Source organism: Eptesicus fuscus, chromosome 7 (genome assembly GCF_027574615.1).
Source record: "Eptesicus fuscus isolate TK198812 chromosome 7, DD_ASM_mEF_20220401, whole genome shotgun sequence".
Classification (NCBI taxonomy): Eukaryota; Metazoa; Chordata; class Mammalia; order Chiroptera; family Vespertilionidae; genus Eptesicus; species Eptesicus fuscus.
In genome coordinates, this window is record NC_072479.1 from 58,290,885 (window position 1) to 58,318,872 (window position 27,988).

The window sequence follows — 27,988 nt, forward strand, 5'->3', positions numbered from 1 at the left end:
TTATGCTCGTGACGCAGTAGCTAAAAAAATCCAAGTAGCTGAAGGAGGGAAAAAAGGGGAGGAGGGAAAAGGGGGGGGGCCGTGGAAAGGGGAAAAGAAAAATATATATACCTGGGCGCCCCCACCCCACCCCAGCTTCCCTCCCCGCTCCCCGGCCGTCCCGCCTCCGCCCAGCGCAGCCCGCGGAGTCCCCTTGGGCTCTGCCCGTCTCGGGCTGGGGGTCCGGGGGCGGCGGCGGGTCCCGAACGGTTCCCGGGCCGGGCCGAGCCCAGCCAAGCCGCACTGGCTTCTTTGTCTACCGGCGGCGGCCGCCCCGGCCCCGGCCCCGGCCCCCGGCCCCCCGGCCCGGGCTGTGAGATGAATCTCTAATCGGTGGCCGCCGGGCACCCAGGGCGAAGGCGGCTCGGGCTCGGGCTCCGGTAAGTAGCGGGGCCCGGGGCGGGGAGGGGTTTGCACGGAGGGGGAGGGGGCCGGGCAGGGGAGGTTTCGGGTTTGGTTAATATGCAATGCCCGTAATTAGCATAATTTATATATTTATGATAAAGAGAAAAAATGCCGCGGGGCCGGGGCGCCGGGATGCTGGGCCGGGCGGCGGGAGCTCTGGGAGCGGGACCGCGCGCGGCCGCCGCCCGGGGCCGGAGAGCCCGGGGTGTCGCCCTCGCTGGTCCGCGGACCGGCGGGGGCCCGGGGAGGCGGGGGGGCAGCCGCCAGGTGGACCTCGCAGGGAGCTTGCACCTGGCCCCTCCCGGTTTCTGCCCCTAGAGCCCAGGTTGGGTACAGACCACATAGGACGACCCATACCCAGACCCTGGGGCGACCGGGACGGGGGTCCTCGCCCCCCGGGAGAACCCGCCCGCCGGGGTTCCCGGCGGTTAAGGTCTGCCGAGGCGGCCAGGACGACCTGGGAGGACGGGGGGCACTCAGGGTTAGGGAGCTGGCGGCGTTGCTGGAAGGGTGGGGGAGTGAGTGAGTCCTTCATAAATATTTAATAATAATATTATTATTAATAAATCGTCATAATAATGGGCCCAATCTGTGTTCCCTGGGCACTCTCACCTGGCAGGGCCAAGGGAGCCTCAAGGTGCCTGGTAACCTGCACTTGAGCGTTGGGACACCTCGCTCAGCTGTGACGGGGAGCTTAAAGCCCCAGAAGAGCCTCAGCTGCTGGGTAGGGGCAATCGGACCAGGCAGGAGCCTTCCCCGGCGGATGAAAGAAGTTCTTGGCAGAGATTTTAGCCTTCTCCGCTCTTTCTGAGTCCTTGTTCCGAAAGCAGAGGGCTGGCCTTCCATTGTTCATGGACATCTGCCCCTCCACTTGCCTTGGTAGTCTAAGGTAGCCAGTATGGACAAGCAGGGCCTTCTGAGGAACAAGGCCATGTAGGATTCCATTTTGGTTGAGGTACTGGTGCTCAGGGTGATATTTCTGTGACCAGGTACTTCTTTGCATATCAGCGGTAGAACGTCATTCATTTGTTCACTGGTCCAACAAAAATACCTACTATGTGCCACACGCTGAACAATAGAGAGAGAACTTCCTCTGTCGTGGAGTTTTCATTCCAGTTTGGGGTGGGGACAGGCAGATCATAAACATGAAAACAAACAAGATAATATGATGTGATGTGAGGTACTACCCGGCAATTAAGAAAAAGTCAGAAAAATTTTGCTTCTCTAAGGGTAAGGAGCACAGGATTAGATCATATTCCCCTCCCCAAGATTTACTCACTATAAAGTCATAATAGTAATTTTTTACATTTTTTAAATAAAACTTGACAGTTAAAAAAACATTTTTATATGCATGCTTTATTTCAATTAAAAAGAATAGCAATAGCCCAGCCGGTGTGCTCAGTGCTTGAGCGTCGACCTATGACCCAGGAGGTCACTGTTCCATTCCCAGTCAGGTTACATACCTGGGTTTCGGGCACCATCTCCAGTGGGGGGGGGATGTAGGAGGCAGCCGACTAGTGATTCTCATCATTGATGTTTCTACCTCTCTCTCCCTCTCCCTTGCTCTCTGAAATCAATAAAAATATATATTTTTAAATAGCAATAGCCCTGGATGGTGTTCTCAGTGGTTAGAGCATCGGCCTGAGAACTGAAGGGTCAAGGGTTGTTTTGTTTGTTTTAATGCTCACCTGAGGATATTTTTCCATTGATTTTTTTGAGAGAGAGGAAAGGGGCGGGGAGGGGGAGAAAGAGAGAAACATCAATCCTGGGACCCTTTGGTTCAAGGTAACCACTGAGGTACCAGCCAGGGCAAGGATTACAGGTTTGATTCCCAGTCGAGGGCATGTACCTGGGTTGCAGGTTTGATCTATGCCCATGTCAGGGTGGAGCGCCTTCAGTAGGCAACTGATTGATGTGTCTCTCTCACAGTGATGTTTCTCTCTCTCTCTCTCTCTCTCTCTCTCTCTCTCTCTCTCTCTCCTACTCTCTCTAAAAATCAATGGAAAAAGTATCTTTGGGTGAGGACTGCCAAAATAATAATAATAGCAATAACAATTACATTGTATTTGCTGTGTGTCGGGCCCTGTTCTAAGTGCCTTACATAAATGTTATCCATTTAATCCTCACAATAATCCATGAGATGGGTAGTATAATTTAGCCCCATTTGACAGATAAGGAAACTGAGGCTTAGAGAGGGTTATCTGAGGCAGAAGCAGTACTCAACTTGAGTCTTCTACCTTTAAACCCAAGCCCTTTGTGTCAAAATGAGTGTCAGTGAGGCCACAACGGGAGTGATACCAGGGAGAAAGTGGCCTAGAGAGGGAAGGCTTGGGAATGAGGAACAGGATCGGCACATTAGGAGGGGTTAAGTGTGATCAAGGTTCTCCAGAAATACTACTTTGAATCACTTTAGCTAGCCCTAATACAGGGAATGGGGGCAAAATATGAAATAGGACATGTGTTTTGAGGAGGGAAGGAGGAAATATGAGGAGGCTAAGTGTTGTGATTTGATTTCTTTTTAAAAATATATTTTTAGTTATTTTAGAGAGGAAGGGAGAGAGAGAAAGAGATTAGAAACATCAGTGATGAGAGAGAACCATTGATCGGCTGCCTCCTGCATGCCCCCCACCGGGAGTCAAGCCCACAACCCAGGCACATGCCCTGACTGGGAATCAAACCATGACCTCCTGGTTCATAGGTCAACACTCAACCACTGAGCCACGCCGGCCGGGCTGATTTTATTTCTTAATTTATATTTTAATATATTTCCTAAATTTATAATGTCTTAATTATTTTATATTCATTAGCTCCCATATGTACAAGGTATTATACTAGGCACTGGGATATGGTGATAAGTGGACATGCCTTCTTGGAGCTTACAATCTAGTGGGGCAACAGACCTACGTTTTATTTTTCACATTTTATTTGCCCCCTCCCTTCACTTTGCCTGGGGTGAATCAAGTTTGGGCCCAAGGGAAAGGGGGCAGAAGGATAAACTAAACCCAAATTTGTCCTTATAAAATTAGTCTTTACTGTTCGACTGTGTAGGTCTAAGATTACAAATGGTATGCTCAATGAGGGGAAATAAAGTTGTTCACTACCTCCTTATCTTTTCCCCTTTCTCTTTCTGGCCCATGTGTGGGCCTACCCAGTCTATCAACAGCTTGGCAAGCCATTATCTCTGCCTATGGATCCAGGGCCTGAGGGGGAGGGTCTGGAGCAGAACTGAGAGCTTTCTGTGTCCCAATAAACTATCAGTGATTTATTACCAACTATATATATATCAGTGACCCGGTGCACCGATTCATGCACATTGAAAGGAAATTAATTAGAAGGTGGCCAGCAGGGCAGGACTAGGCAAGATGGCCGAACATGCCCTGGAGCCAATGGCCGGCCGCACCTGGGGCGGCCCTGAGGCTCGAAGGGCTTCTGTGGAGTGAGCGGGGTCCCTCCGGAGGTGGGGTCCTGCGGCCTGGTGGAATTGCACAGCACCCGGCCCCCCACAGCTCAGCAGCTCCTGCGTTGAGTGTCTGTCCCCTGGTGGTCAGTGCGCGTCATACCTACTGGCCCATCGGACGGATGGATGCTCGCTTAGTCTTTTATATATACAGATTTGTTTAAACTGTCAGTGATTATTATTCTCCAACAGGTGGGAAGGGAAGTCTGTGTCCTTGGGCCAGAAATGGAGAAGGGTAGGAGGACATACAGAAGTCCATCAGGCAATGACAGCTTGAAAGAGGTGGCGCCTGCCTGGAGTCTGGCGACTTAAGAACAGGACAAGTAATACTTACTTGTGTGCAGAAGGGCGTGTGGTGTTGCTTCACACTAGGTGCCAAAGCTGTGTAGACCAGGGTAGTAGTGATAAGAAATGGGGGGATTCTGGGCATATTGGAAGGGAGAGCTAGCAGGATTTGCTGAAGGAATAAGCATGCGATAAGAGAGAAGGCAAGGATGATGGCAAGGTTTCTGGCCTGAGCATCTGGAAGGATAAAGCTGCCATTTGCTGAGATGGGAAACGAAGCATGCAGGTGGAGCGGATTTGGGGTGGAAATTAGGAGTTTGGTTTTGAACTTGTTGAGTAGGAGATGATATGAGCAAACAGTAGGCCATTGGACATATGAGTCTAAAGTTTCCAGGTGAGGGCCAAACAAGACTTAGACTTGGTTGGTTGTCAGACTGGGGACGAGGGGAAGAGTGGGTTATCTGCCCCATTCGACTCAGCCCCAGCTACCAGTCTATACCTATCTCTTGCTTCCTGTCCTCATGGTCTATTTGAATGGCAGCTCTGCAGAAGGTAAGTGGCCGAACAATTTAAATGTAAGAGTGGTGTGGAGCTGAAAATATTGATGTCTACAAACAGCCTAGCCTGTGAGAATTACATATAAAATGTGAAAGGTAATTTCCCATAAAAAATGTGACTTTCTACCAGTGGAATACTGCTAAAACGAATTTCAGCTCAAGCAGCCATTCTTTGGACTCAACTAATTTCATGCAGAGTACCTCCACTCCCCAAAATGACTGGATAATGAGAAGGTGTTTTACACCTGGAAGACCTCAGCCACGTTAAGTGTTAAGGGAGTGAGTGAAACCACAGAAATGAGTCTGAATTAAGTTCCATTTTCCTCTACACGGCACAAGATTCTTCATACATAAAATTTCATATCTGAAACACATGCCACTCTAGAACAGAGGACCACACAAACTTTATTGGGCATCCCTTCTGTGCGTCCTCTGCCGCTCTGTATTCATCTACCTTGACACTGAAAACATGCTTTTTATATTCTTTACTCCCATATAGACTGCAGGCAGGGGCAACCTCTCCTGCTCCCCCCTCCTCCTTCTCCTCCTCCTCTTCCTCTCATCCTTACCTCATCCTTTTTCTTCTTTTTGTAATAAGAGAAAGTTTATTTTGAAAGCCACAGAAGTAGAAGTGAGCTGTAGAAGGAATGGGCTCAGAAAACAAGTTATAGAGGCAAAAGAAAGGCCCTTGGAGCTCAGGAGAGAGCCAGGCCCAGGACCTTGGGTGGTAGGGTAGGGGAAGTAGAGGGGAAGGAAAAAGGCGCTGCTGAGCTCTGGGGAGGGAGAGCCGCTAGACCAGTGACAGGCAACCTTTTGAGCTTGGTGTGTCAAACTTCGCCAAAAAACTGAGCCTAACTCGGGTAGTGTGTCACTTTGAGGAAAAAACATTATTTCGCAAATGTTTCCTCCTCAGGAGCAGCAAATGTTTCATCCTGGGCATGCGGCCGCCTCAGCGGCGCGTGTCATCAGAAATGGCTACGTGTGTCAGTGCTGACACGCGTGTCATAGGTTTGCCATCACTGAGCTAGACTGTAGGCTTCTTGACAGAGCTAGGGAATTTTCCCCCTATTGTATCCCCAACACCCAGCACACAGTAGCCACTGAAATATCTGTTAAATAAAGGAAGGACAAAGCACTTCAGGATTTTTTCTAAAATGATCTTGGGCTGTTTTAGGGGGTTCTGATTTGTTTGAGATTTCCCAGTGCTCCTCTGGGTGTTTGGAATGTTGCCCTACGCCTAAAGCAGTTCCTGAAAGAAAATTCCTCTCAGTCCCCTCCACTGGAAGTCCTGATGGCCCTGGAGTTTTCCTTCGTAGGCAAATGCCTCAGCACCTGCTGTTCCTTCCCCCGAGGTTCCAGGCATTTCTAGGCATTAGCACAGGAAAGCCAGGAATAAGTGAGCCACCTGTTAGCCAAGCAAGGTGCCTTGCCAGATTTGCTTCAGGTGTTTTCAAACGCAACTCACTGGAGAAAGAAAGCAAAGGAGCAGGCTCTGGGTGGGCCCTGGCTCCCTCCCAGCTTTAACCAGAATTGCCCAAATTATTTTTTATCATTATTTTAAATGGTAAATATTTCTTTAAATGTTGTTTTCTTGGCAAATTTATTCAAAATACTAAATTTTCATTTTGAAATTTGGTTTATATAACAGTGCCTAAATTGATGACCACCATTTTAAAAATGTTGAATTTTAGGTTATACTAGAGGCCTGATGTATGAAATTCGTGCCAGGGGCTCAGCCCTCGCAGCTGCAGTGGCTTGCCTCAGCCCTCGCAGCCCCGGCTTCGTCCGGAAGGTCGTTCGGCTGTCCAGTCTAATTAGCATATTACACTTTTATTATTATAGATGGATTTTATCTCATTCAATAAAAACACAAAAAAGTAAAACAAATGATGCAGAGATGAAAGAGGAGGATGAAGGGAAAGGTGAGGAATCCAGAACACTTCTCTGAGCTTAGTTTCCTCATCTATATGGTGATAATAATGTCCCCAGCCCCCAACTGGCATGAGTAATACATGAATTAGTTACATAAAATGCTTATTAGCACAGTAGGCACTCAAAATAAATGTTAATTGCCTTCTTTTATATATAAGTGTCCAAACCTATTTGTCCCCTTTATTACCTTTATTTCTTATGACTGTGTGGTTTGTGGCTCCAGCCAGACAGCCTGTTCTTACAAGGGCTTCTCCCACTCCTCCCTGCATTTGGCAGGCTGCTCTACGTCTGGGATGCTGTCCTGCCTTCAGTGGGGAAGGCCAGTCCTTGGGCCACGGCCACGAGATCACCTGAGAGCTGATTCTGTGGGGCCCCCCTGCTGGTTCAGGCTCTCTGGGGATGTTATTCTGGGTGAATCCAGGCCTGTGTTTTTTTAGTAAGTGCTCCAGTGCTGATCGTGTACGTTGAAGTTTGAGATTAATGTTTTTATTTGTTTGTTTTGTTTTAAACATGTTTTTATTGATTTTTTTAGAGAGGAAGGGAAAGGGAGAGAGAGAAACATCAATTGGCTGCCTCCTGCATGCCCCCTACTGCCTCCAGCCTGCCACCCTGGAATGTGCCCTGAGCGGGATTTGAACCGGTGACCTCTTGATGCATGGGACAGTGCTCAATCCACTGAGCCACACTGGCCAGGCGAGACTAATGTTTTAATGTATTCCTGTCTTTACCATCTCTTCCAGGAGGTCTGCTCAGACTCCTCCCCTGAGAAGCACTCTGACACCCAAAGTGCTCCTTATCCAGGTCTGAGGTTCTGAGTGTCGGGGTCAGAGTTGCTTTGGGTTCCGCTGAGTCTTCTTTCTCCCAATGGATGGGGGACAATATCTGGCCCTTCTCTTGTCACCCTGGTCCTTCTTCTTTCCCACCTCCCCTGAGTGTAGGTTCTCCGGGGAAGCTGTAGGAAGCAGGACACTTTAGTTTTAAAGTCCTTAGAATACTTTCTGTCTACAAATACTTGAGAGAACTTAGCTTCTCTCTTTTCCTACCATTCTACTTAGGACTTTTTGCAATGGTATGGGAATCGTACTACTGTGTCATATCAGCCTTTGCTTTTCCCATACCATCTCACCCCACAGGATGTGCTAGGTGTTGGCTGGTCCCCGCCCACCCTGACAAGTGACCATGGACCCAGGAGCTGGCCCAGAGTCATCTCTCACCGTCAATGAGCAGGTATCTTCTGGGGCAGAAAGAGGTGGGGGAGTGAGGGTGATGGATCAAGGGGTGTGGGAAAGTAGGAAGACCCGATAGAGCCCCTCATTGTCTGTTTCTTACCAAAGTTCATGGTCAGTTCACCTGACCAGGTTTAGATACCAGCTAGGATTTCTCAGGGGCTTAATTTGGGAATGTAAGCTGTGACTTTATTATTATTTTAAAATATATTTTTATTAATTTCAGAGAGGAAGGGAGAGGGAGAGAGAGATAGAAACATCAATGATGAGAGAGAATCACTGATCAGCTGCCGCTTGCACACTCCCCTGGGGATTGAGTCCAAAACCCGGGCATGTGCCCTTGACTGGAATTGAACCTGGGACCTTCAGTCCACAGGCCAATGCTCTATCCACTGAGCCAAACCGGCTACAGGGTTGTTTTTTTTTATAGATATTTTTTATTGATTTCAGAGAGAGGAAGGGGGAGGGAGAGAAACATCAATGATGAGAGTGAATCATTGATCGGCTGCCCCTTGTACGTCCCCTACTGGAGATCAAGCCCACAATCCAGGCATGTGCTCTGACCAGGAATTGAACCCCGACCTCCTGGTTCATGAGTTGATGCTCAACCACTGAGCCACACCAGCCAGGCTAAGGTGTGATCTTAAAAAGTGAAATGAAAATGTACACATATGTATAATTAGAGGCCCGGTGCACAAAATTCATGCACGGGTGGGGTGGGGGTGGGACGGAGGTGTCCCTCAGCCCAGCCTGCACCCTCTCCAATCTGGGATCCCTCGAGGGATGTCTGACTGCCCGTTTAGGCCCGATCCTGGTGGGATCGGGCCTGAATCCTGGTGGGATCAGGCCTAAACGGGCAGTCAGACATCCCATTCACAACCCAGGACTGCTGGCTCCCAACCGCTCGCCTGCCTGCCTGCCTGATTGCCCCTAACCGCTTCTGCCTGCCAGCCTGGTCCCCCCCAACTACCCTCCCCTACAGGCCTGGTCCCCCCCAACTGCCCTCCCCTGCTGGCCCGGTCACCCCTAACTGCCCTCCCCTGCTGGCCCGGTCACCCCCAACTGCTCTCCCCTGCAGGCCTGGGCCCCCCCCCCCAACTGCCCTCCCCTGCAGGCCTGGCCCCCCCCCAACTGGCCTCCCCTGCAGGCCTGGTCCCCCACAACTGCCCTCCCTTGCTGGCCCGGTCACCCCCAACAGCCCTCCCCTGCAGGCCTCGTCCCCCCCAACAGCCCTCCCTTGCAGGCCTGGTCACCCCAAAACAGCCCTCCCCTGCAGGCCTGGTCCCCCCTAATGCCCTCCCCTGCAGGCCTGGTCCCCGCCAAACTGCCCTCCCCTGCATGCCTAGTCCCCCCTAACTGCCCTCCCCTGCAGACCTGGTCCCCGCCCAACTGCCCTCCCCTGCAGGCCTGGTCCCCCCAACTGCCCTCCCTTGCTGGCCTGGTCCCCCCCAACTGCCCTCCCCTGCAGGCCTGGTTCCCCCCTAACTGCCCTCTCCTACTGGCCTGATTGCCCACAACTGCCCTCCACTGCTGGCCATCTTGTGGCAGCCATCTTTGACCACATGGGGTGGCCATCTTGTGTGTTGGAGTGATGGTCAATTTGCATATTACTCTTTTATTAAACAGGCTCTTACATGGGGAAATATTTGGACATTGGATAATTTGCTCTTGTTTCTTTTCCTGTGTTTTTTTTTCTTCTTTTGTTTGCTTTTGGTTTTAATATTTTTTCTTATATATTTTTTCTAATTTTTCTACAATCACCATTTATTACTTATATAATCTTAAAATGTTTTTTGGTGATTTTTTATCTTTTTTAGAGAGAGAAAGGAAGGGAGAGTGAGAGAGAGAGAAAAAAAACATCGATGTGAGAGAGAAACTGGATCAGTTGCTTCCCGCATGCACCCCGACCGGAGATCAAACCCACAACCTGGGCATGTGCCCTGACGAGGAACCAGACCGGTGACCTTTCAGTGCATGGGAAAATGCTCAACCAACTGAGCCACACCGGCCAGGGCACTTAAAAGGAGAAAAAAGATTAATTTTTAAGAGGAGAAAAAAGATGGACAACTCTTAAAATGCAATTGAAGTCCCTCATAGGTCAAGTTTGAGTCAGAAAGGCAACTGCTTTGGGGGTTCATTTCCTCCAGCTCCTGTGATGGGTCACACCATCACTTTTTCCAGCAGAGTCTCTGGCTGGATCCAGTGTTCAGGCCTAAGGAGTGTGTTGTGGGAGTAGCTTCAGGCATAGGCCCAATGTAGGGGAGGCTGGGCACAGAGCTTTTCAATGTACAGTGTCCCTGATTTTTGAATGGCCCCGTTGGAAGCATTTTCGTGCTGGAGTTAGAGAGCTGAGTGCTGGTTGTTTGAGCAGGGGAAGAAGGTCGTGTTCTGAGGAGGCCCAGGCGCCTCCGCGTTGCTGGGACATGGAGGCTCCCTTCAAGGTCAGAGCAGGCCGACAGCAGATGGCACAACTGTAGCCACAGGGCACAAGCTCCAGGCCAGGGGGGTGGGGAGAGGCTCCGTCCTCAGGATGCAGGAAGTTAGCTTGTAGGAAAATCTTGGCCTTTACCCCAGAGTTTTGGAAATAAAGGAATCATGAGCTGAAAAAGTTACTCAGCATTGTGGAGCATTTGTTCCACTGCTTTATCTCTGAAGGTTTCAAGGGACGTGAAGCGGGATTTGCTTCTTGGCCCAGCTTACGCTGTGGATGCTGTGTCAGGGGCCCTCACAGCCACGCACCAATATCCCGGCAGCCAAGAGAACATCCTTGCAAGGCTGTGGAATAGACTTTTACCCGCCCTGAACTGACTCCAAGAAAGGGACCAAATAGCAATATGCTCCAGGGGTTTGGCTCCGTGGGGCTTTTTCCAGCTGTGTCAGGCCCTGCCCCCTGTCCCCTCCCCAGGGCCTTTCTCCTAGCTCACTCCTCCTCTGGAGCCAGGGAGCTGCAGCCTGCCCCAGGCTCTGGAGTTCTCACAGAGCACGCAGTGCTCGGGACAGGAGGTCTACCCTTTCCTCTCTCCCGAAATCATGCCTAGAGCTCTGGTCACCAGGCGGGGGGGTGTCTATATCGGCCCCTCCCCCACAGGGTTCCCTGTCCTCTGTTTGCAGGTCATCGTGATGTCAGGCCATGAGACCATCCGCGTGCTGGAAGTTGGAGTGGACGCCCAGGTCCCTGCTGAGGAGGAGGACAAGGGACTGGAGGGTGTGGCCGCCGAGGGCTGCCAGAGTGGAGGTCCTGCTGAAGCCAGTGAACCTGCTGGCGAGGCTGGGCCAGACAACCCAGACTCTTCTGCTGAGGCAACTGGTACGAGGCCATTGCTCCCGTCTGGCATTGCTCCACCCTGGTCCCTCTCTGTGATTCCCCGGGGAGCCAGCACAGGTCCTCGGGGCCTAGGTGGCTTTAGGGTCTTGTCGTCTTCCTGTCCACTGGACAGCCTCTGGCCATGGCCTGTACTTCTGGTCAGCTTCCAGGGCTGCACTCCTTGTCCCTGGAGCTTTAGTTCTGGTTTCAGGCATTTCCAGACCTAAACTGGGAGGGATCAGGGTGAGGTGGGCGGAGAGTGAGTGGAGAGTGAGGGCTCGGCTGAAGGGCGTGTATAAACCTCAGAGGGGGCTCCTAGTTCTAAACCAGACCCTCAGCCCCAGTGCAGAGAGGACTAGACCTTGAGGATCCCGCCAGCCCTTCCAACTCAGTACCTGCTGTGGGGAAGCTGGGAGGTCCCAGGAGCTGGGGATGGGAGGGTATCTTACCCACCTTGGACTAAGGATGTAGGTTAGGTAGGACCTTGAAGAATGCCAGCTCCTTACTCCCAGCTGGGCTGGTGTGAGTCAGGCCTGGTGGACTTATTTCTGCTGTCCTCCAAAGATGACTGGAGGGCATGGGCTTGATTCTTCCCCATGGAAATGGATGTGGCCGATCCACCCACTCTATCTCCCCTAATTACCTGCAGTAGAGCTGTACTAGAGGCTGGGTCTGGTACCAGGCACTGCTCTCTGACCACAGGGCACCATTTCAATGGCTTTCCTCATTAACACCTTACAGAACAGACATCTCCTGTTGCAGGAAGCCTGAGGCCTCCCTTGCCAGTTTCCCCCAGAACACCAGGACTCATCTCCCCTTGTCTTCTGCGTATCTTCCCTTCCCTAGATTGGAGATCTGGGCTGGTGGGTGTAGGCTAAGAGGGGGAGCCAAGAAGACAGCAAATGAGAACAGACAGTCTTCGGGAAACAGCAACCCCTTAACAAGGAAACTGCAAGACCTCACATCCTGTGCTCTACCTGCAAATTAGAGTGCAGATTCACTTGGGACTCCCCTGCTTTTGAATAAAGAAATGACAAGAGACATGACCATTTCCCCCTTGCCTGGAAATGCTCTGCTCCGTGTTGAGCCCAGGATGGGGCATTACCCGTGTCCCCATGGACCCATGCCCTGGAGAGCAGGCAGGGAAGACAAGGATTCGTTGCCTCAGCCACCCTTCCCATCCCTTTCCATTGTGGGCATGGAGCCCCTTTTCAGAAAATTTGGGAGGTTTCCCAGATTTCTCCACAGTGCCCTGACTTCCCTCTTTATCCTTTTAATGATATTCCATGCCTCATTTCTTCTGGTGTCTTAATCTGCTCCTTATCCAAACCTGCTCTCAGAAATAGATCCCGAGCCAATTATTTACACCTTAGCATGAGTGTTTGTGGTAGTGTGCATCTTCTTCCAAAGGTTGGTATACGTAAGCCTTTCACAACATTTTTCTCGGTAAAGGAATTTGAATCATTGTCAAGCAGATAAGGCAGATATTTTGATGCTGCTCCCTAAGAAGCTGCCAGCGTGGATTGTGGTCTTAGTGTGACCTTGCTAGATATTAAGCATTTCCTCTTAAAACAAAACAAAGTACTGGCCGGCGTGGCTCGGTGCTTGGGCATCGACCTATGAGCCAGGAGGTCACAGTTCGATTCCCAGTCAGGGCATATGCCCAGTGTGGGGTGTTAGGGGGCAGTCAATCTTGATTCTCTCTCATCATTGATGTTTCTATCTCTCTCTCCCTCTGAAATCAATAAAAATATATTAAACAAAAACAAAGGAATAGGAAACTTTTTCAGGGTGGAAAAAAATCTAGTGATTTATGGCAGTCTAAATTACTGCCCAGTCCTTGTCACACACACATAGTTTTATAGTTGTGACCACTGAGGGTAGACTATGTAGCATAGCTCTGACCACTATATTATTTCAGATACCTTTTTCCTTTATTGACATAGATTCACACACCGGTTCTGGTTTTGACTATTGCCAAACTACCTGGTTTTTTATTATCATAACCAGTGCTGTTTGGAATATCTTTGTACTGGTCTTTGGAATTTTTTTTTTTCTTTGAGGTATAGTCCACCCAAATTATTTTGGAAGAGAAATCAATTGTTTATATAGGGAGAAGTTATCACATGAAAAAACGCAAACTCTTGCTATCAATGAGAGAAAACGTAACTGGCTATAAGGTACTACATGCCTGTTAAGCCAGAAAACTCAACAGTGATAAAAGCTAACCTGGTGATGCTGTGGAGAAAAGGTACATGGTTGATGTTTCTGTGAATTGGTTCAGTCTTTCCGAAAAGCAGTCTAGCAGGCAGTGACAAAAGCCTAAATATGTGCACACTCTTGGACCTCTTGATCCTACTTTGGAAATATATTCTAATAAAATGAATATCTCATTTCTTTGGATGGTAAGCTTTATCACTCATGTTTATCGTATTCCTATTTTCACTTTCCTTTTTATAATTCATTATATTTGTCAAGAAAAATGTTTTAAAATTTTCTCTTCTCTGATTTTTCCCCCCCAGTAGTTGGAAATGCATCTCCCCTCTGCGGTGAAGTGAAATACTAAGTGTTTCACTTAGTATTTTCCCCCCCACTTAGTATTTTATAAGGCTTTTGTTGCTGCTTGCTTGTCTCTTTAATTCCTTAAACAGTCTGAATTTCTTCATTATGTACTGTGAACAGGACAGTCCTGAGTTAGGTCGGAGCCTTTCCAGATTAGGACATGGGCTGGGGATGGGGGATGGGAGGTTCTCTGACTGCATGGTGCCCACTGTGGCTGTGTGCTGTGTCACAGGGAGCTTGAAGAACAAAGAGATTAAGAAGTGCATATTGCCAGTTAGGCAAATAGTCACAGGGTGTAAAGTACAGCGTAGGGAATATAGTCGATAATAATGTAATAACTGAATATGATGTCAGAGGGGTACTAGACTTCTAGGGGCGATTACTTCATAGGTTATAGAAGTGTCTAATCACTATGATATACACTTGAAACTAATATAATATTGAATGCCAACTGTAGTTGAAAAAAAAAATTAAAAGTAAGAAAAAGAGAGAGAAGAGGTTACTGGCCTCCACTCCCAGACATTCTGATTCAGTAAATCCATGTCCAGCTAGTATTAAGAGGCTATTGATCTGGTCTAATATCCATCACCCAATACCTAGACTCCTTTTAATGTCTCACCATCTACATATATAATTGCCTAAGCGACCGGTCGACCAGTTGCTATGACACACACTGACCATCAGGGGCAGACACTCAATGCAGGAGCTTCCCCCTGGTGGTCAGTGCACTCCCGCAGAGGGAGTGCCGCTCAGGTAAGCAATGGGCACCAGACTCCAGGCTCACGGATGGCGAGTGCCACTGCGGTGGTGCTGCGAGCCTCTTCTGATCAGGACTAGGCGCAAGCCCGCAGCATACATAGTGGGGCCAGGATGAGTGGGAGGGGCATGGCACCAGGCCCGGCTCGGGCTCCTCCCTAGCCGCCTACTGCTTCGAGCACTACTGCATCCCTCTGGGGAGGTCGGACTGCTGGTTTCAGCCCAATCCCCACAGGCCACCTACGGGGATTGGGCCGAAACCTGCAATCTGACCTCCCCCGAGGGGTCCAAGATTGCAAGAGGGCACAGGCCAGGCTGAGGGACCCCACCAGTACACGAATCCGTGCACCAGGCCTCTAGTATATGAAATAATAACCCTTTTCCTCAATGTGTGAATTCTTGGTGGGGATTTCCAATACCTCACAAATCAAGGTAGTAAGAGAAAACTGTAACCTGGATAAAAAGCTTTGGTTCACGGGAAGTTCCCTTAGAAACTCACTGAAGCTGCTCATTAGACTTCAGGCCTCAGGGACTGGCAGAGAATAGCTACCTGGCCTGGCCCTAGCTGGTTTTGCTCAGTGGCTAGAACGTCGGCCCTTGGACTGAAGGTTCTCAGTTTCTATTCTGATCAAGGACATGTGACTGGGTTGCGGCTCGATCCCTGGCCCTGGTCAGAGTGAGTGTGGGAGACAACCAATCGATGTGTCTCTCTCACATCGATGTTTCTCTGTCTCTCCCCCTTCTTTCCACTCTCTCTAAAATTCAATGGAAAAATATTCTCGGTTGAGGATTAGCAAACAAAAAAAAAAAGCTACCTGGCCTGGAGAGCCATTGTGATCCTGAGTGTGGCAAAGACGTGTCCAATTTTCAGGGACTGTCATTTCAAGGACTTCATTCTGCAGAATCCCTGTCCCTTCAACCCAGCACCTGCATCCAGGAAGTAGCCTGCAGATGGGTTGAGCAATGGTCCCGTTGCTGGATGAGCCAGGGGAAGCTGCTCCCATTGATTCTATCTAGCTCCTTCTCTCCCAGACACATGTTCCTTCCCTTCGGACCCCTCTACTGATTAGGTCAGAGGTCACAGTGTTCTGTAGAGCCAGGAAATGAGAGATGGACACCTAGCTGTGCATAGGCCTGCATTTTCTTCATCTAAATGTGGGAAGAAGAGGGCCCACATTCTAGGTCTGGCACAGGGCTCCAGCCTCCTGGTCTCACTACCAGTTGCATTTGGGAAGCTGCCTTCTGGGCCAGGGAAAGCCAGTGATTGGTCTCGGGTTATGCAGAAATAGGATGTGAGGCTGAGAGTTGCCACTTCAAGCTGCAGACAGGACATTCTAGTGCAGGGACCCGTCTGCTCACACCAGGCTCACCCTTTGTCCTTTCTCTCGATGCCACATGAAGTGAAGTCACTCCCGGGGATCCCTTCGAGTCCTGCCCCGGCTGTCGCCACTTTCAGCCAACCCCCAAGCCAGCCTCAGGCATCGCAGACCCTGACGCCACTGGCTGTACAAGCTGCCCCCCAGGTAAGAGCCACCCCTGGGAGCCGGACACCGCAGTGGGCAGAAGCAAGACATGGGACCACCACCATGGAGAGGCGATGGGATCTGGAAACTCACGAGGCAGGACAGGGACGGGGCTGTGGCTTGAGAGAGGGAATCCCCTACTAGGCACCCCTGGCCTCTCCCCTGCCCCAGATCAGGCCCACTGGGAAGAGGAGATCTACCTTTGCCAGGTAGTCTCCTTGGGTCCAGCAAGGATGGTAGAGATTACTTTAACTCTTTCATGCCACAGGCCACTCTGTTTAATGACTAAATGAGTGAATACCCTGTCCGGCCCTCCAGTGGCTGCCTGGAAGAGTTAATGCATTGTTCACAGCCCTCATTTAGAGCCGGGGGCAGCCCCAGCACAGCGAGCTGCCTCCAGGATCCTCCAGGCCTGCTGAACGCCCTGTGACCTTTGCTATATGCACAGATTTTTGAGGCATCCATCGAGGGTAGCCTCCCTCAGAGCTTCTCAGAAGCTTCTGTGAGCCCTTGACCACTTAGCTCCATCCGCCCTTGCCCCCTGCTGTCTGGCCACAAAGTGTTGGTCCTGTGGGCAAGGGCCCAGGGGAGGCTGGGGGGCAGCAGTCCAGTGGAAGAGGCCCGTGCACCCCCTGCTGTCCTGTGAGCAGGCCAGGTCCTGTCCTCGGTTTGGGCTGCTTCTCTGAAGACAGGCACCCCACTCGAGGCTGAGCCTCCAGCTAGGGCTGGTCTCTTCCCCGTCCTCACGCGGCCTCTCCCCCACTGCCCTCAGAATGCTTTGTTTGTGCTCCGCTGGGTCAGAGAGACCCAGTGTTTGCGCTGCCGATGTTGATTTTTTTTTTATTTTTTCTTTTCTTTTTGAAATCTTGTTTGCTTTTGCAGGTCTTGACTCAGGAAAACTTAGCCACAGTTCTGACAGGAGTTATGGTTCCAGCAGGGGCAGTTACTCAACCTCTTCTTATCCCCATCAGTATTGCAGGTCAAGTGGCTGGTCAGCAGGGGCTGGCCGTGTGGACAATTCCTACAGCAACCGTGGCCGCCCTCCCAGGACTGACCGCCGCTTCTCCTACGGGGGGAGTTTTCAAGCCACCTTTAGCCAGTCTCCAAGGTAACGGCAACTCTCCCCAGGACTGCACCAGGCCCCCCACCACCCACCACTACCATTCCTGCACGAGCGCTTGCCATGTTGGACTCAGAACCCGCAGCCCGCCCAGGGCAACAGCCCTGGAGTCTGGATCCGGTGTCCCAGGCACCCAGCCACAGAGCTGCAGCACCTCGGGACTCTAGGCCAGGACACCATCCGGCCCAGCAGGCCTCTCTTACTTCAGCCAACTGTCTGAGACTGCCCCTCTCCCCCCACGCCAGAAGCCACCCCATGACCAGCCTCCTGAGAAGGACTGCAAGAAGATGCAACTTCTGGTTTTGAACCTACACATCTCCAGGCCCAAGGGAGGGGGGATGAGCGATGTGGGCGTGTGCTGCCCCCTGCACGGATCAAGGGAATCACAGCTGCCTGCCCCCCTTCCCAGCTGCCCCAGCCCCCTCTGTTCTTGTGCCAGATCCCTTGGGATTGGAGCTGCTCTGGGCTACGGCTAGGCGTTTGAGCACCTCTGTCTCTGCCTTGCTCCATAGCAGCGGCCGTGCTGAACACCGCTCTCCCGGCACCCGTACAAGCTGCCCCACCGGTACAGGCCTCCTCACCCGTCCAGCCCCGGCCACCAGCACAGTCCCAGACGCTGTTCCAGACCCCGCCGCCACCGCCGCCGTCGCTGCTGCAGAACACGCCCACCATTCTACCGCAGCCCGCTGCTGCCACCGCTACCGCCCCCACCCCCAAGCCAGTGGACACCCCCCCACAGATCACCCTACAGCCTGCCAGCTTCACTTTTAGCCCAGGAATCGTAAGCTGCTGCTGCCCTCACCCAGGGCTGATCAGGGATGGATCAAATCTTGGGCCAAGGGTGGAACTGATGGGGGGAGGAAAGAGGAGGAGGACCAGGCCCCTGAATACGGCTCTTTTCCAACACATCAGCAGAGATGGCTCCCTCGGAAGCCTTCTCCTTGCAGCTGCCAGCCTGTCCATCCCAGACACGAGCAGACAACCTCTGCCAAGAGGGCTGGGCAAATTCTCCAGAACCTGAACCACTGGACCAGCCTTGGAGGGTGGGATGATGTCTGGGGATTGCAAGCTTGTGAGCGGTCACTAAGGTGGAGCTAGAGGCTCACGGCCCCTTGCCAGTGTCTGTCCTGGCTTGGCAGTGGAGCTGTTCGATGTGACTAGAATCACATCAGCCACTCCAATCTGGCACTTCTACCCTCCCAGGCCTGGCCTGAAAGATTAGCCAGTTACTCTTCCATGGCTTTGCCCCCACCCTCCCTGGTGTACCCCCTGCCACCCCTAGCCCTGGGTACTATTCAGCTGGTAGACATGAGCCTGTAGCCCACATTCATATCTGCCTCACGTCCCTACCTCCCCACCCCAGTGCCTTGAGCCCTCTTCCCTCTGCGCCCGTGGTCTCTGAGCCAGGCTCTTCCTCCACCCACAGATCAGTGCTGCTTCCCTCGGGGGACAGCCCCAGATCCTGGGCTCCCTCACGACAACTCCGGTCATTGCCAACGCCATTCCCAGCATGCCAGGGATCAGCAGTCAGATCCTCACCAATGCTCAGGGACAGGCAAGTGGTCAAAGCCAGGGCTGAGGGATGGGGGCTGTGGACAAGCTGGCGGGGGCACTAGGACTTGGGCTGAGGGTCACAGAAACTCAAACAGGGTGTCGGACTGCTGTTCATATCTCCTGTGTGGCGGCTCCCTGCTGATCCTGAGAGCAGGCAGGGGCATAGCCACTGCCTTGCCCTGGAGGCATCCACTCCAGTTGAGGTGAACACCCACTTCCTTTATGGAGTACCTACTTCGTGGCCAGGTCTGTGCTAGGTGCTTTCTCATACATCATCTCACTTTGTTTTGAGTACAGATCTATTAGGTAGAGATTTTTATTCCCGTTTTACCAGTACAGGGAAGAAGGCAGAGAATCAGAGAAATTAAGCCACAGCTAAACTGTGGCAGAGCAGGGATTCACATCCAGGTCCATCTGACTCCACATGCAGACCCATTCCTGCCCCATCACAGCTCTGGAGATAAAACAAAGGAAGCAGCCCCAGACTGTGAATCCTTCATTTTGTTGAGGAAGAAACGGAGGTCCTAGAGGTCGAGTGATTCATCTAAATGCCTTCCCCTACCAGTGTGGGCATGTGGGTTGGAGGTGGAGCTGGACACTGGCCTCACACTTAGAGTCCCTGCCTTATTTCCTCCCAGGTCATTGGAACACTTCCGTGGGTAGTGAACTCAGCTAGCGTGGCAGCGCCAGCACCAGCCCAAAGCCTGCAGGTCCAGGCTGTGACCCCCCAGCTGCTGTTAAACGCCCAGGGCCAGGTGATTGCAACCCTGGCCAGCCACCCCCTGCCTCCGCCTGTGGCTGTCCGGAAGCCAAGCATGCCTGAGTCCCCTGCTAAGAGTGAGGTACAAGGGCCGGGGTTGGGAATGGGGCAGGCAGTGCTGTCTGGCATACGCGGCCGCTCTTTAGACTGGGCAGGACAAGATTATTTTCTGAAGCCCCCGAGAAAGCAGGGACCTCCCCAAAGTTTGGGAATGTCCAAGGTAGAAGGCTCACATGAGTCACCTATGCTCTGCTCAGGGAAACCACGCTCCCCACCCCTGCCCCCTGCCCACACACACCAAAAACTTGTCCATGTACCCTCAGAAGCTAGTACCTTTCTGAGAAGGCCTGGGAGGAGGGGGTCAAAGTAAAAGGCCTTGATCAGCGCCAGGGTGAGAAAAAAAAAACAAAAAACTGCTGGAAACACTCTGGGAGGTTAGTTCTGCATCCCCTCCCTCTTCCCCCTTTACCCCTCCACCCCTCACTTTGATTATTCACTTATTTGTTCATTCGAGGAGCAGTTTTTGAGTGCCTACTATATTCCAGGTACTGAAGATCTAGAGATGAATACGATGCTCTTCCTAGCCTTAGGTAGCATGGCCTTGGGACAAGTACAAGGCAGCCTGACAAAGACTGATAGGGGCATGATAAGGGGACCCAAAGAAGGGAGCTCTCAACAGACGGGGGAGTTCAACAAGGCTTCCTAGAGAAGGGACGTTGAACTAATCCAAAGGGATGGCTTGAATGAGAGTATTTTATCTTTAGGAAATTGCAAGAGTAGAGTGTGCAGGGGTTCTCAAACCTGGGTGAGTGTCAGAACCCCCTGGAGGGCTTGTTGGAATGCAGTTCCCAGGCCCCGCTCCAGAGTTGCTTATTCAGTAGGTCTGGAGTGGGGCCCAAGAGTCTCTCTTTCTAACAAGTTCCCAGGTGTTGGGGCCCATGATTCTCCAGTGTGGTGTGCTGCTTCTCAGCTTTGTGAATAACCTCTCAGCCTCATCTGTAAAACGGAGATTATAAGAGGATCAACTGCAGAAGGTTATGAGTATTGGAGGACAGATGATTACACATAGGCAATTAACACAGGAAGCACTTGAAAACGAATGTTATCACTATTATTAGCTAGTGAGGGGTCATGGAGGGGTTCTTAGCAAGGAAATGGCTAACTAAATGTACATTGAAAAATTTCCTCTGTCGCCAGAGGAGCCAAGAACGACTGTGGTGAGACTTGAGTCCTTGTCACCTGTTAGGAGGCAGCTTAAACAGTTCTAGCAAGAGACCAGGACTCTGTACTAAGGCTAAGGCTCTGAGAAGCAAGAGGCAATGGACTTCAGAGCTACCAAGAGGTAGAATCCAGGGAACAAGACCCATCCTAGAGAAATTTGAACTTTTCAGGAAGCTTTTTTTTTTTTTTTTTTTTTCACTTAGCACCATGACTCAGCTTTTTCCATGTCAGTGGTTAAGAGATATACCTTATTCTTTTCATAGGGAGGTCCCAGATGTCACTTGCTGGTCCCTAGTAATGGATGTTTGGGCCTAGGAGGCTCTAAAATCAGGTTAGGTTTCTCCTCTGAGGGCAGAGATTTGAGAGCAGTTCTCAGGGTGGACACTTGCGGGGTTTTGACCAAGTGTACTGACCTTTCTGAGCCTCTGACCTGCCTGTGTCACAGGTGGCCATGAGGCCCCAGCTTGGTGGAACATGTTGCTGTGCTTATTTCGGAGGTCGTTATCATTGGGTGGGTGATAATAAGTAGTTTCTAGTCTTGCTTTTTGATGGGGCCCAGGGAGGAGTGTGGACTTCATGCCCATTTTTGCCCCCGTCTCTGGTCCATGTAGGGCCTCCGACCCCCTGAGCTGGGCAGGTAGGCAATAGGGGATTGTTGGCTCTCTTCTCATAGGTGCAGCCCATCCAGCCTACGCCAGCTGTGCCCCCGCCTACAGTGGTCATCGCCAGCCCAGCCCCAGCGGCCAAACCATCGGCCTCTGCTCCCATCCCAATTACCTGCTCAGAGACGCCCACTGTCAGCCAGTTGGTGTCCAGTAAGTGGCTCCTGAAGGAGGTTGTGGAGAATGGGAGAGGCATTTATTTGGACCCCCTGACATCTTTGAAAGCTGTTCTTTTCTTTTTTTTCTTTTTAATATATTTTTTATTGATTACAGAGAGAAAGGGAGAGGAGAGAGAGAGAAACATTGATGATGAGAGAAAATCATTGATTGGCTGCCTCCTGCACACCCCCTACTATAACACGGGCACGTGCCCTTGACTGGAATGGAACCCAGGACCCTTCAGTTTGCAGGCCGATGCTCTAGCCACTGAACCAAACCAGCTAGGGCTGAATGCTGCTCTTAATAAACTTCCTGGAATCCCAGGGGGAAGGGCAGGTGCTTGATGCCAGGGACTGGCTTTCTTATTCCTGTTAAGCTGGATTCTAGGCATGATGATAGTGGAGGCTGTTTCCCCATTGGCTGTCTCTCCAGTGATTCTTACCTAGTATTTGAGGAATGCGGAAGGCCAACAGGTGTGCTTGGGGGCCAGGAGTAGGGGGAATGGGGAGGGTCAACAGTTAGAGCTGGACAAACTTGAAACAAGACCCCAACCTCCAGACAGGTTGGTCCAGGGCCCTTTCCTCCATTATCTGTCTTGGGCCAAAGTTAATGAGGGTCTTAAGGGTAGGTGGGCCTTTTGCCAAATGTCCTCACCCCTCTGCACCAGGCCAGGCCAATGGGCTAGATAAGCAGTGATGATTATCTGTCCTCTGCACTCACCCTGCTCTCTTCTCTGGCCTAGAGCCACATACCCCAAGTCTGGATGAGGACGGGATCAACTTAGAAGAGATCCGGGAGTTTGCCAAGAACTTTAAGATCCGGCGGCTATCTCTGGGCCTCACACAGACCCAGGTGGGCCAGGCTCTGACTGCAACAGAAGGCCCGGCCTATAGCCAGTCTGCCATCTGCCGGTGAGTAAGGCTCCCTGGGCAAGGTCAGGGCCTGCTCAGGTGCCTGGTGCCACCAGGTATTCACAGGACCTGGTGACCCCTTTATTCTCCCTTGCTCCTGCCTTCTTCCAAATAAGGAAGGCTGCTTTAAGGATAAGATATGAATACCCGGAGTAGCCAAAGACTGACCAGGTCCTCTGATGTTTATCCTCCAATCCTGAGCAAATAGTACATATATATATGCTAGAGGCCCGGTGCACGAAATTCGTGCATGGGGGTGGGGGTGTCCCTCAGCCCATCCTGCACCCTCTCCAATCTGGGACCCCTCAAGGGATATCCGACTGCCCGTTTAGGCCCGATCCCGGTAAACGGGCAGTCGGACATCCCTCTCACAATCCAGGACTGCTGGCTCCCAACTGCTCGCCTGCCTGCCTTCCTCATTGCCCCTAACCACTTCTGCCTGCCAGCCTGATCACCCCCTAACCACTCCCTGCCAGCCTGATTGATGTCTAACTGCTCCCCTGCCAGCCTGTTTGCCCCCAGCTTCCCTCCTCTGCCGGCCTGGTCATCCCTAACTGCCCTCCCCTGCAGGCTTGATCACCCCCAACTGCCCTCCCTTGTAGGCCTGGTCCCTCCCAACTGCCCTCCCCTGCTGACCTGATCGCCCACAACTGCCCTCCCTTGCAGGCCTGGTCCCTCCCAACTGCCCTCCCCTGCTGGCCATCTTGTGGTGGCCATGTTGTGTCCACATGGGGGCAGGATCTTTGACCACATGGGGACAGCCATCTTGTGTGTTGGAGTGATGGTCAATCTGCATATTACTCTTTTATTAGATAGGATAGAGGCCTGGTGCATGTGTAGGGGCCAGCTGGTTTGCCCTGAAGGGTGTCCCGGATCAGGGTGGGGTTTCCCTTGGGGCGTGGGGTGGCCTGGGTGAGGGGCCTGTGGTGGTTTGCAGGCTGGCCACACCCCCCGGCGACCCAAGCGGAGGCCCTGGTATCTGGGATTTATTTATCCAGATAAATAAAGGAAACTTTGTAGCCTGGAGCGGAGCCAAGCCTTCTGCTCTCTCCGTGGCAGCAGCCATTTCTGTTGGGATTTATTTATCTTCTATAATTGAAACTTTGTAGCCTTGAGCAGAGCCAAGCCTCCTGCTTGCTTTGTGGCCGAAGCCATTTTTGTTGGGATTTATTTATCTTCTATAATTGAAACTTTGTAGCCTTAAGCAGAAGCCAAGGGCTGCAGAAGCTTGACTTCCTCCATCGCCGGGGGCAACCCTAGCCTCCTGCTCTCTCCAGCTCTGTGGCTGCCGCCATTTTTGTTGGGATTTATTTATCTTCTATAATTGAAACTTTGTAGCCTTGAGTGGAGGCCTGGGCCGGCCAGGGTGTGCGGAAAGCTTGGCTTCCTCCATCGCCAGGGAAATCCAAGCCGCCCTCCTGCTCTCTCCGTGGCTGCAGCCATCTTGGTTGGGTTAATTTGCATACTCGCTCCTGATTGGCTGGTGGGCGTGGTTTGTGGGTGTAGCAGAGTGATGGTTAATTTGCATATTACTCTTTTATTAGATAGGAGGATAGGATATTGATTTCAGAGAGAAAGGGAGAGGGAGAGAGAGACAGAAACATCAATGATGAGAGAGAATCATTGATCGGCTGCCTCCTGCACACCCTCTGCTTGGGATCAAGCCTGCTACCCGGGCATGTGCCTTTGACTGGAATCAAACCTGGGACCCTTCAGTCCATAGGCCAACGCTCTATCCACTGAGTCAAACCAGCTAGGGCAAGCAAATAGTCTTTTTCTGCGATCCCAAGACCCTAATCCATTAGGAACCCTAGAGGGAAAGGAGTGCAGCTTATGAAATTAGTCACAAAGGTGGGAACTTCAGTTCTGTCTTAGCTCTCAACTCTATCCCACCATCACCCCTGTCATGCTGTCATCTCCCTGTATTATAAGGCATGACCCTAAAGTGGTGTGGCTAGCTTCTGTGTGCAGCGTCTAAGCTAGTCCTGGAGCCAGTATCATAGGAGGGGTAGTAGAGGGGTTCCAACAAGAATGAGGCTCAGTATGGCCGAAAGGTTTCATCTGCCTTCCAATTCCATATGTAGACTACAGAGACTGTTAGACTCACTGCTGTGTTGGGAAGTCTGCAGCCACATCCGGGCTCTGACTTAGTGATGCTGCTATGAGAGGGTAATTAGAGGAGGACAGTGCTCATGATGTCCACTGCCCTGTGTGGAGACCTCTCAAGATAGCACCTCAAAGGACCGCACTTACTTGGTTGTGAAAGTTCTGGAATGGTTGTCCAGGTAGCAGCTGCACTGTTATCACTGCACTGCTGAACCGAGGCCATGGGAATGGCCCCTCTGTTGTGACCTGGGATACAGGATAGTCTGAGAAGTCTGGTTTCACCAAGCCATCGGGGTCTTGGTGGGGGTGGCGAGGAGCAGAGTGCTCACACCCAGGTGTGGGGAGTAAGACACTCTCACTGTCCCTTCCTGGGCTTGGGTCACCTACAGGTTCGAGAAGCTGGACATCACACCTAAGAGTGCCCAGAAGCTGAAGCCGGTGCTGGAGAAGTGGCTGAACGAAGCCGAGCTCCGGAACCAGGAAGGCCAGCAGAACCTGATGGAGTTTGTGGGAGGCGAGCCCTCCAAGAAACGCAAACGCCGCACCTCCTTCACCCCCCAGGCCATCGTGGCTCTCAATGCCTACTTCGAGAAGAATCCACTACCCACTGGCCAGGAAATCACCGAGATTGCTAAGGAGCTCAATTATGACCGGGAGGTCGTGCGGGTCTGGTTCTGCAATCGGCGCCAGACGCTCAAGAACACCAGCAAGCTGAACGTCTTTCAGATCCCTTAGGGCTCGGCCCCGGCCCGGTGTTCCAGCACTTTGTACTTGTCCCTGGGCACCTGGCTGCAGCCACGGCTGCGACAGCACCGTCATTCCGGTACATGTGGCTGTGCTTGTCCTGGGTCTTGAGACTCCACCGTGTGCATGCCCGCCAGCTGCCTCCCTCCTGTCCCCCACATATTGCACATCGTGGGGAGGGCGGAGGGGCCCTCTGAGCGCGCCAGGCTCCGGGCTGGTCATGCCCAGGGAGGGGATTTGTGGTGTCACTTAAAGAAGCACTTTGCTAACGTGGTTTTTGAAGGGTGAATTCTGGTTGGGAACCAGAAAACCCCCGCCGTTGGGGCAGGGCTGCAGCAGCCCCTAAAGACTGGCCATTAGCTCTTGTTTCCGATGGCTTCTCTGTCCACCCTCTCTTCTTTGCTCCTCTGTGTACGTGTGGCAGGTATGGCAGCTCATCCAGTAGAACCACAGCTTCACCCCTTTGCCTGCAGGCACACTACCCCCTGGAAGGACTCAAGAGACACAATTCTGAAAAGTGTGATGTGCTGCTCAGGTCAGACTCAGTGTCTGCCTTGACCTCAGAGTCAGGAGATTCCACAGCCCTGGGGCCAGAATAGGCCACCTCCTCTCCCCCACCCCGCCCCCCTCCTGGTTCCTCTGGAGGAAAATTGCACTAAAGCAGAACCTTTTCTTTTGTAATCCATGTTGGAAGGAAACATCAGCGAACTCTAGCTGTTGTGGAGTTGATCCAGGCCTGTGGCAGGTCGGGAACTTAGTGAATAAGGCCATTCTTCCAGATTTTAATCTAATCTCTGCCCATGACCATCTCCCCCCAAAGCAGTTGAGAGAACGTGCAGCCTGGAAAATCCCCTTCCCAAGTAAGCAGGCACTTTGGAGAAAAGTGAGGAAAGAAGTGCTGACCCTCTCGTCCTCACATTCTTCCCCAACCCAAGGCGGGTCTCAGAAGGGGCAAATGGAACAATAACCCAGACAGCCAGGCCTGGGAGAAGGCCGACATCCAGCCCAGAAACGTCTCCTGTGGAAGGTGACTTAACTCCAAGTTTCTTTGTAGCTTTAAGCCTTGGATACTGGATGAGAAATCTTATTTTGTCCCGAGCCTTAGACCCGTGTTTGTGTAAGTCATCTCCCCAGGACTCCACTGAACCAAGAATATCCCTGGAACAGGATGGGGTTTGCCTCTAGAGAGGGTAACTGTGGCACATTGGGGGTTGGCACCTCCTCCGAGCTCCTGAGTTTTCCAGCCTCGCCGTGGCTGGCCAACCCCTGGAACTCAGCCTGTGACTCCAGGAAGTCAAGAGAGAGCACTAAGAGGTTTGCTGAGATGAGCCCAGCCTTGCTGTATAGAGCATCCCTAAAGGGCCACCAGTCACAGGGGTCAGCCACCTGCTCTCTTCACTACTCTTGTCCTTACAGAGCCAGGTCTCTAGCAGCTGCCTTCCACCGCACCTCACCGGATACCCCTGAGGAAGGGACTGCCGGCAAGAACACACTGCAGCTCTGCTGGCCACAGGCAGCCCCCTCCTAGCCCAGCCTTCACCGGCATGCTGTTTCCTTTCCTGCCACACCTGGTCCCTCCCAGGCCCTGCCGTGCCAGCGGGGCCACCCTCTGGTAGCCCTGCCAGTGGGAAGGCAGTCGTGTGACAAACTGCCACACACACACACACACATTCCCGCCCCACCGCGTTGGGACCAGCAGACCTGCCGGAGTGAGGAAGCTGGTGGGCAGCCTGCCCGCCCCAGTTCCCCAAGAAAAAATGTCTCCAAGGGGAGGCTCCACACTCAAGGTCAGGGTGACCCACCTGTCTCTCGGTGAGAAGAAGGGAGGAGTATTGTGCACAAGTTTTCAGTACAAGTTAAAGTCCTGGCGTTGAAGGATTCAGCGATTTACACTTCAATAAATTAGAGCGGCAGTTTTCAACCTTTTTCATCTCATGGCACACATAAATGGATTACTATAATTCTGCAGCACACCCAAAAGTATATTTTTTGCCAATCTGACAAAAAAGTAGGTATACTTTTGATTCAGTCACACCGATGGCTGTTGTGCTGTGTTGCCTGTTGTCGTTTTTGAATTTGACAATCTAAGGGAAGAGAGGTCAGGGCCCCTGACCAAACAGTCAGGTAGTGCCTGTTTGAAATGTCTTGTGGCACACCGGCTGACATCTCTGAATTAGAGAGAGACAGGTTTTCACCCTCAAACACTCGCGTTCAGATATGCTTTCTTCCAGGTGGGTCATGGTGGGTACCCTGGGAGTCGCACATAATCCAGGCTGTGTCCATGGCAGTGGCTCTGCAGGACACCATGTGTCTGGTGTCAGGGCAGGAAAAAGATAATGAGCTTCTGCTGGTCCAAATTGGGCCTGGCCTTGCTTTCTCAGCTCCTCCCTCGTCTAAATCCGTCTTCCAGAGGCTGAGGTAGAGCTGAACCGTTTTCTCCTCTGCAGGAAGAATGGGTAGGTCTTTCTGAGGAGCTATACCAGGGTCGGAATATTTGCAGGCTGAATTCCCCAGGCAGGAGGGCGTGGGGTGTCCCTGAAATATGCCCAAAGCAGAGCTTACCAGCCTGCCATCTCTCCTGCTTCCCCACTGTAGCGCCACCCCCCCCCCCCGCCCCCGCCCTTCACTCCCCACCCCCCCCACCCCCCGCCCTGGGAAGCATCTGTTTTGTTTTTGTTTTTGGTAGTAGCATCAGACTCTAAAGG

General features: G+C 51.9%; 1 protein-coding gene across 1 annotated transcript; it reads left to right on the top strand.

Moving 5' to 3' along the window:
• Window positions 1-56: 56 nt before the first annotated feature.
• Window positions 57-27,889, top strand: POU6F1 (POU class 6 homeobox 1). The gene is made up of 11 exons (XM_028144376.2): window positions 57-419; window positions 7,809-7,902; window positions 11,013-11,208; window positions 15,925-16,046; window positions 16,929-17,154; window positions 17,679-17,947; window positions 18,593-18,721; window positions 19,359-19,562; window positions 21,375-21,516; window positions 22,265-22,433; window positions 24,929-27,889. Exons 2-11 carry the CDS (start codon window positions 7,855-7,857, stop codon window positions 25,272-25,274), a joined length of 1,851 nt encoding a protein of 616 aa, XP_028000177.2. The 5' UTR covers window positions 57-419; window positions 7,809-7,854; the 3' UTR covers window positions 25,275-27,889.
• The last annotated feature ends 99 nt before the right edge of the window (window positions 27,890-27,988 follow it).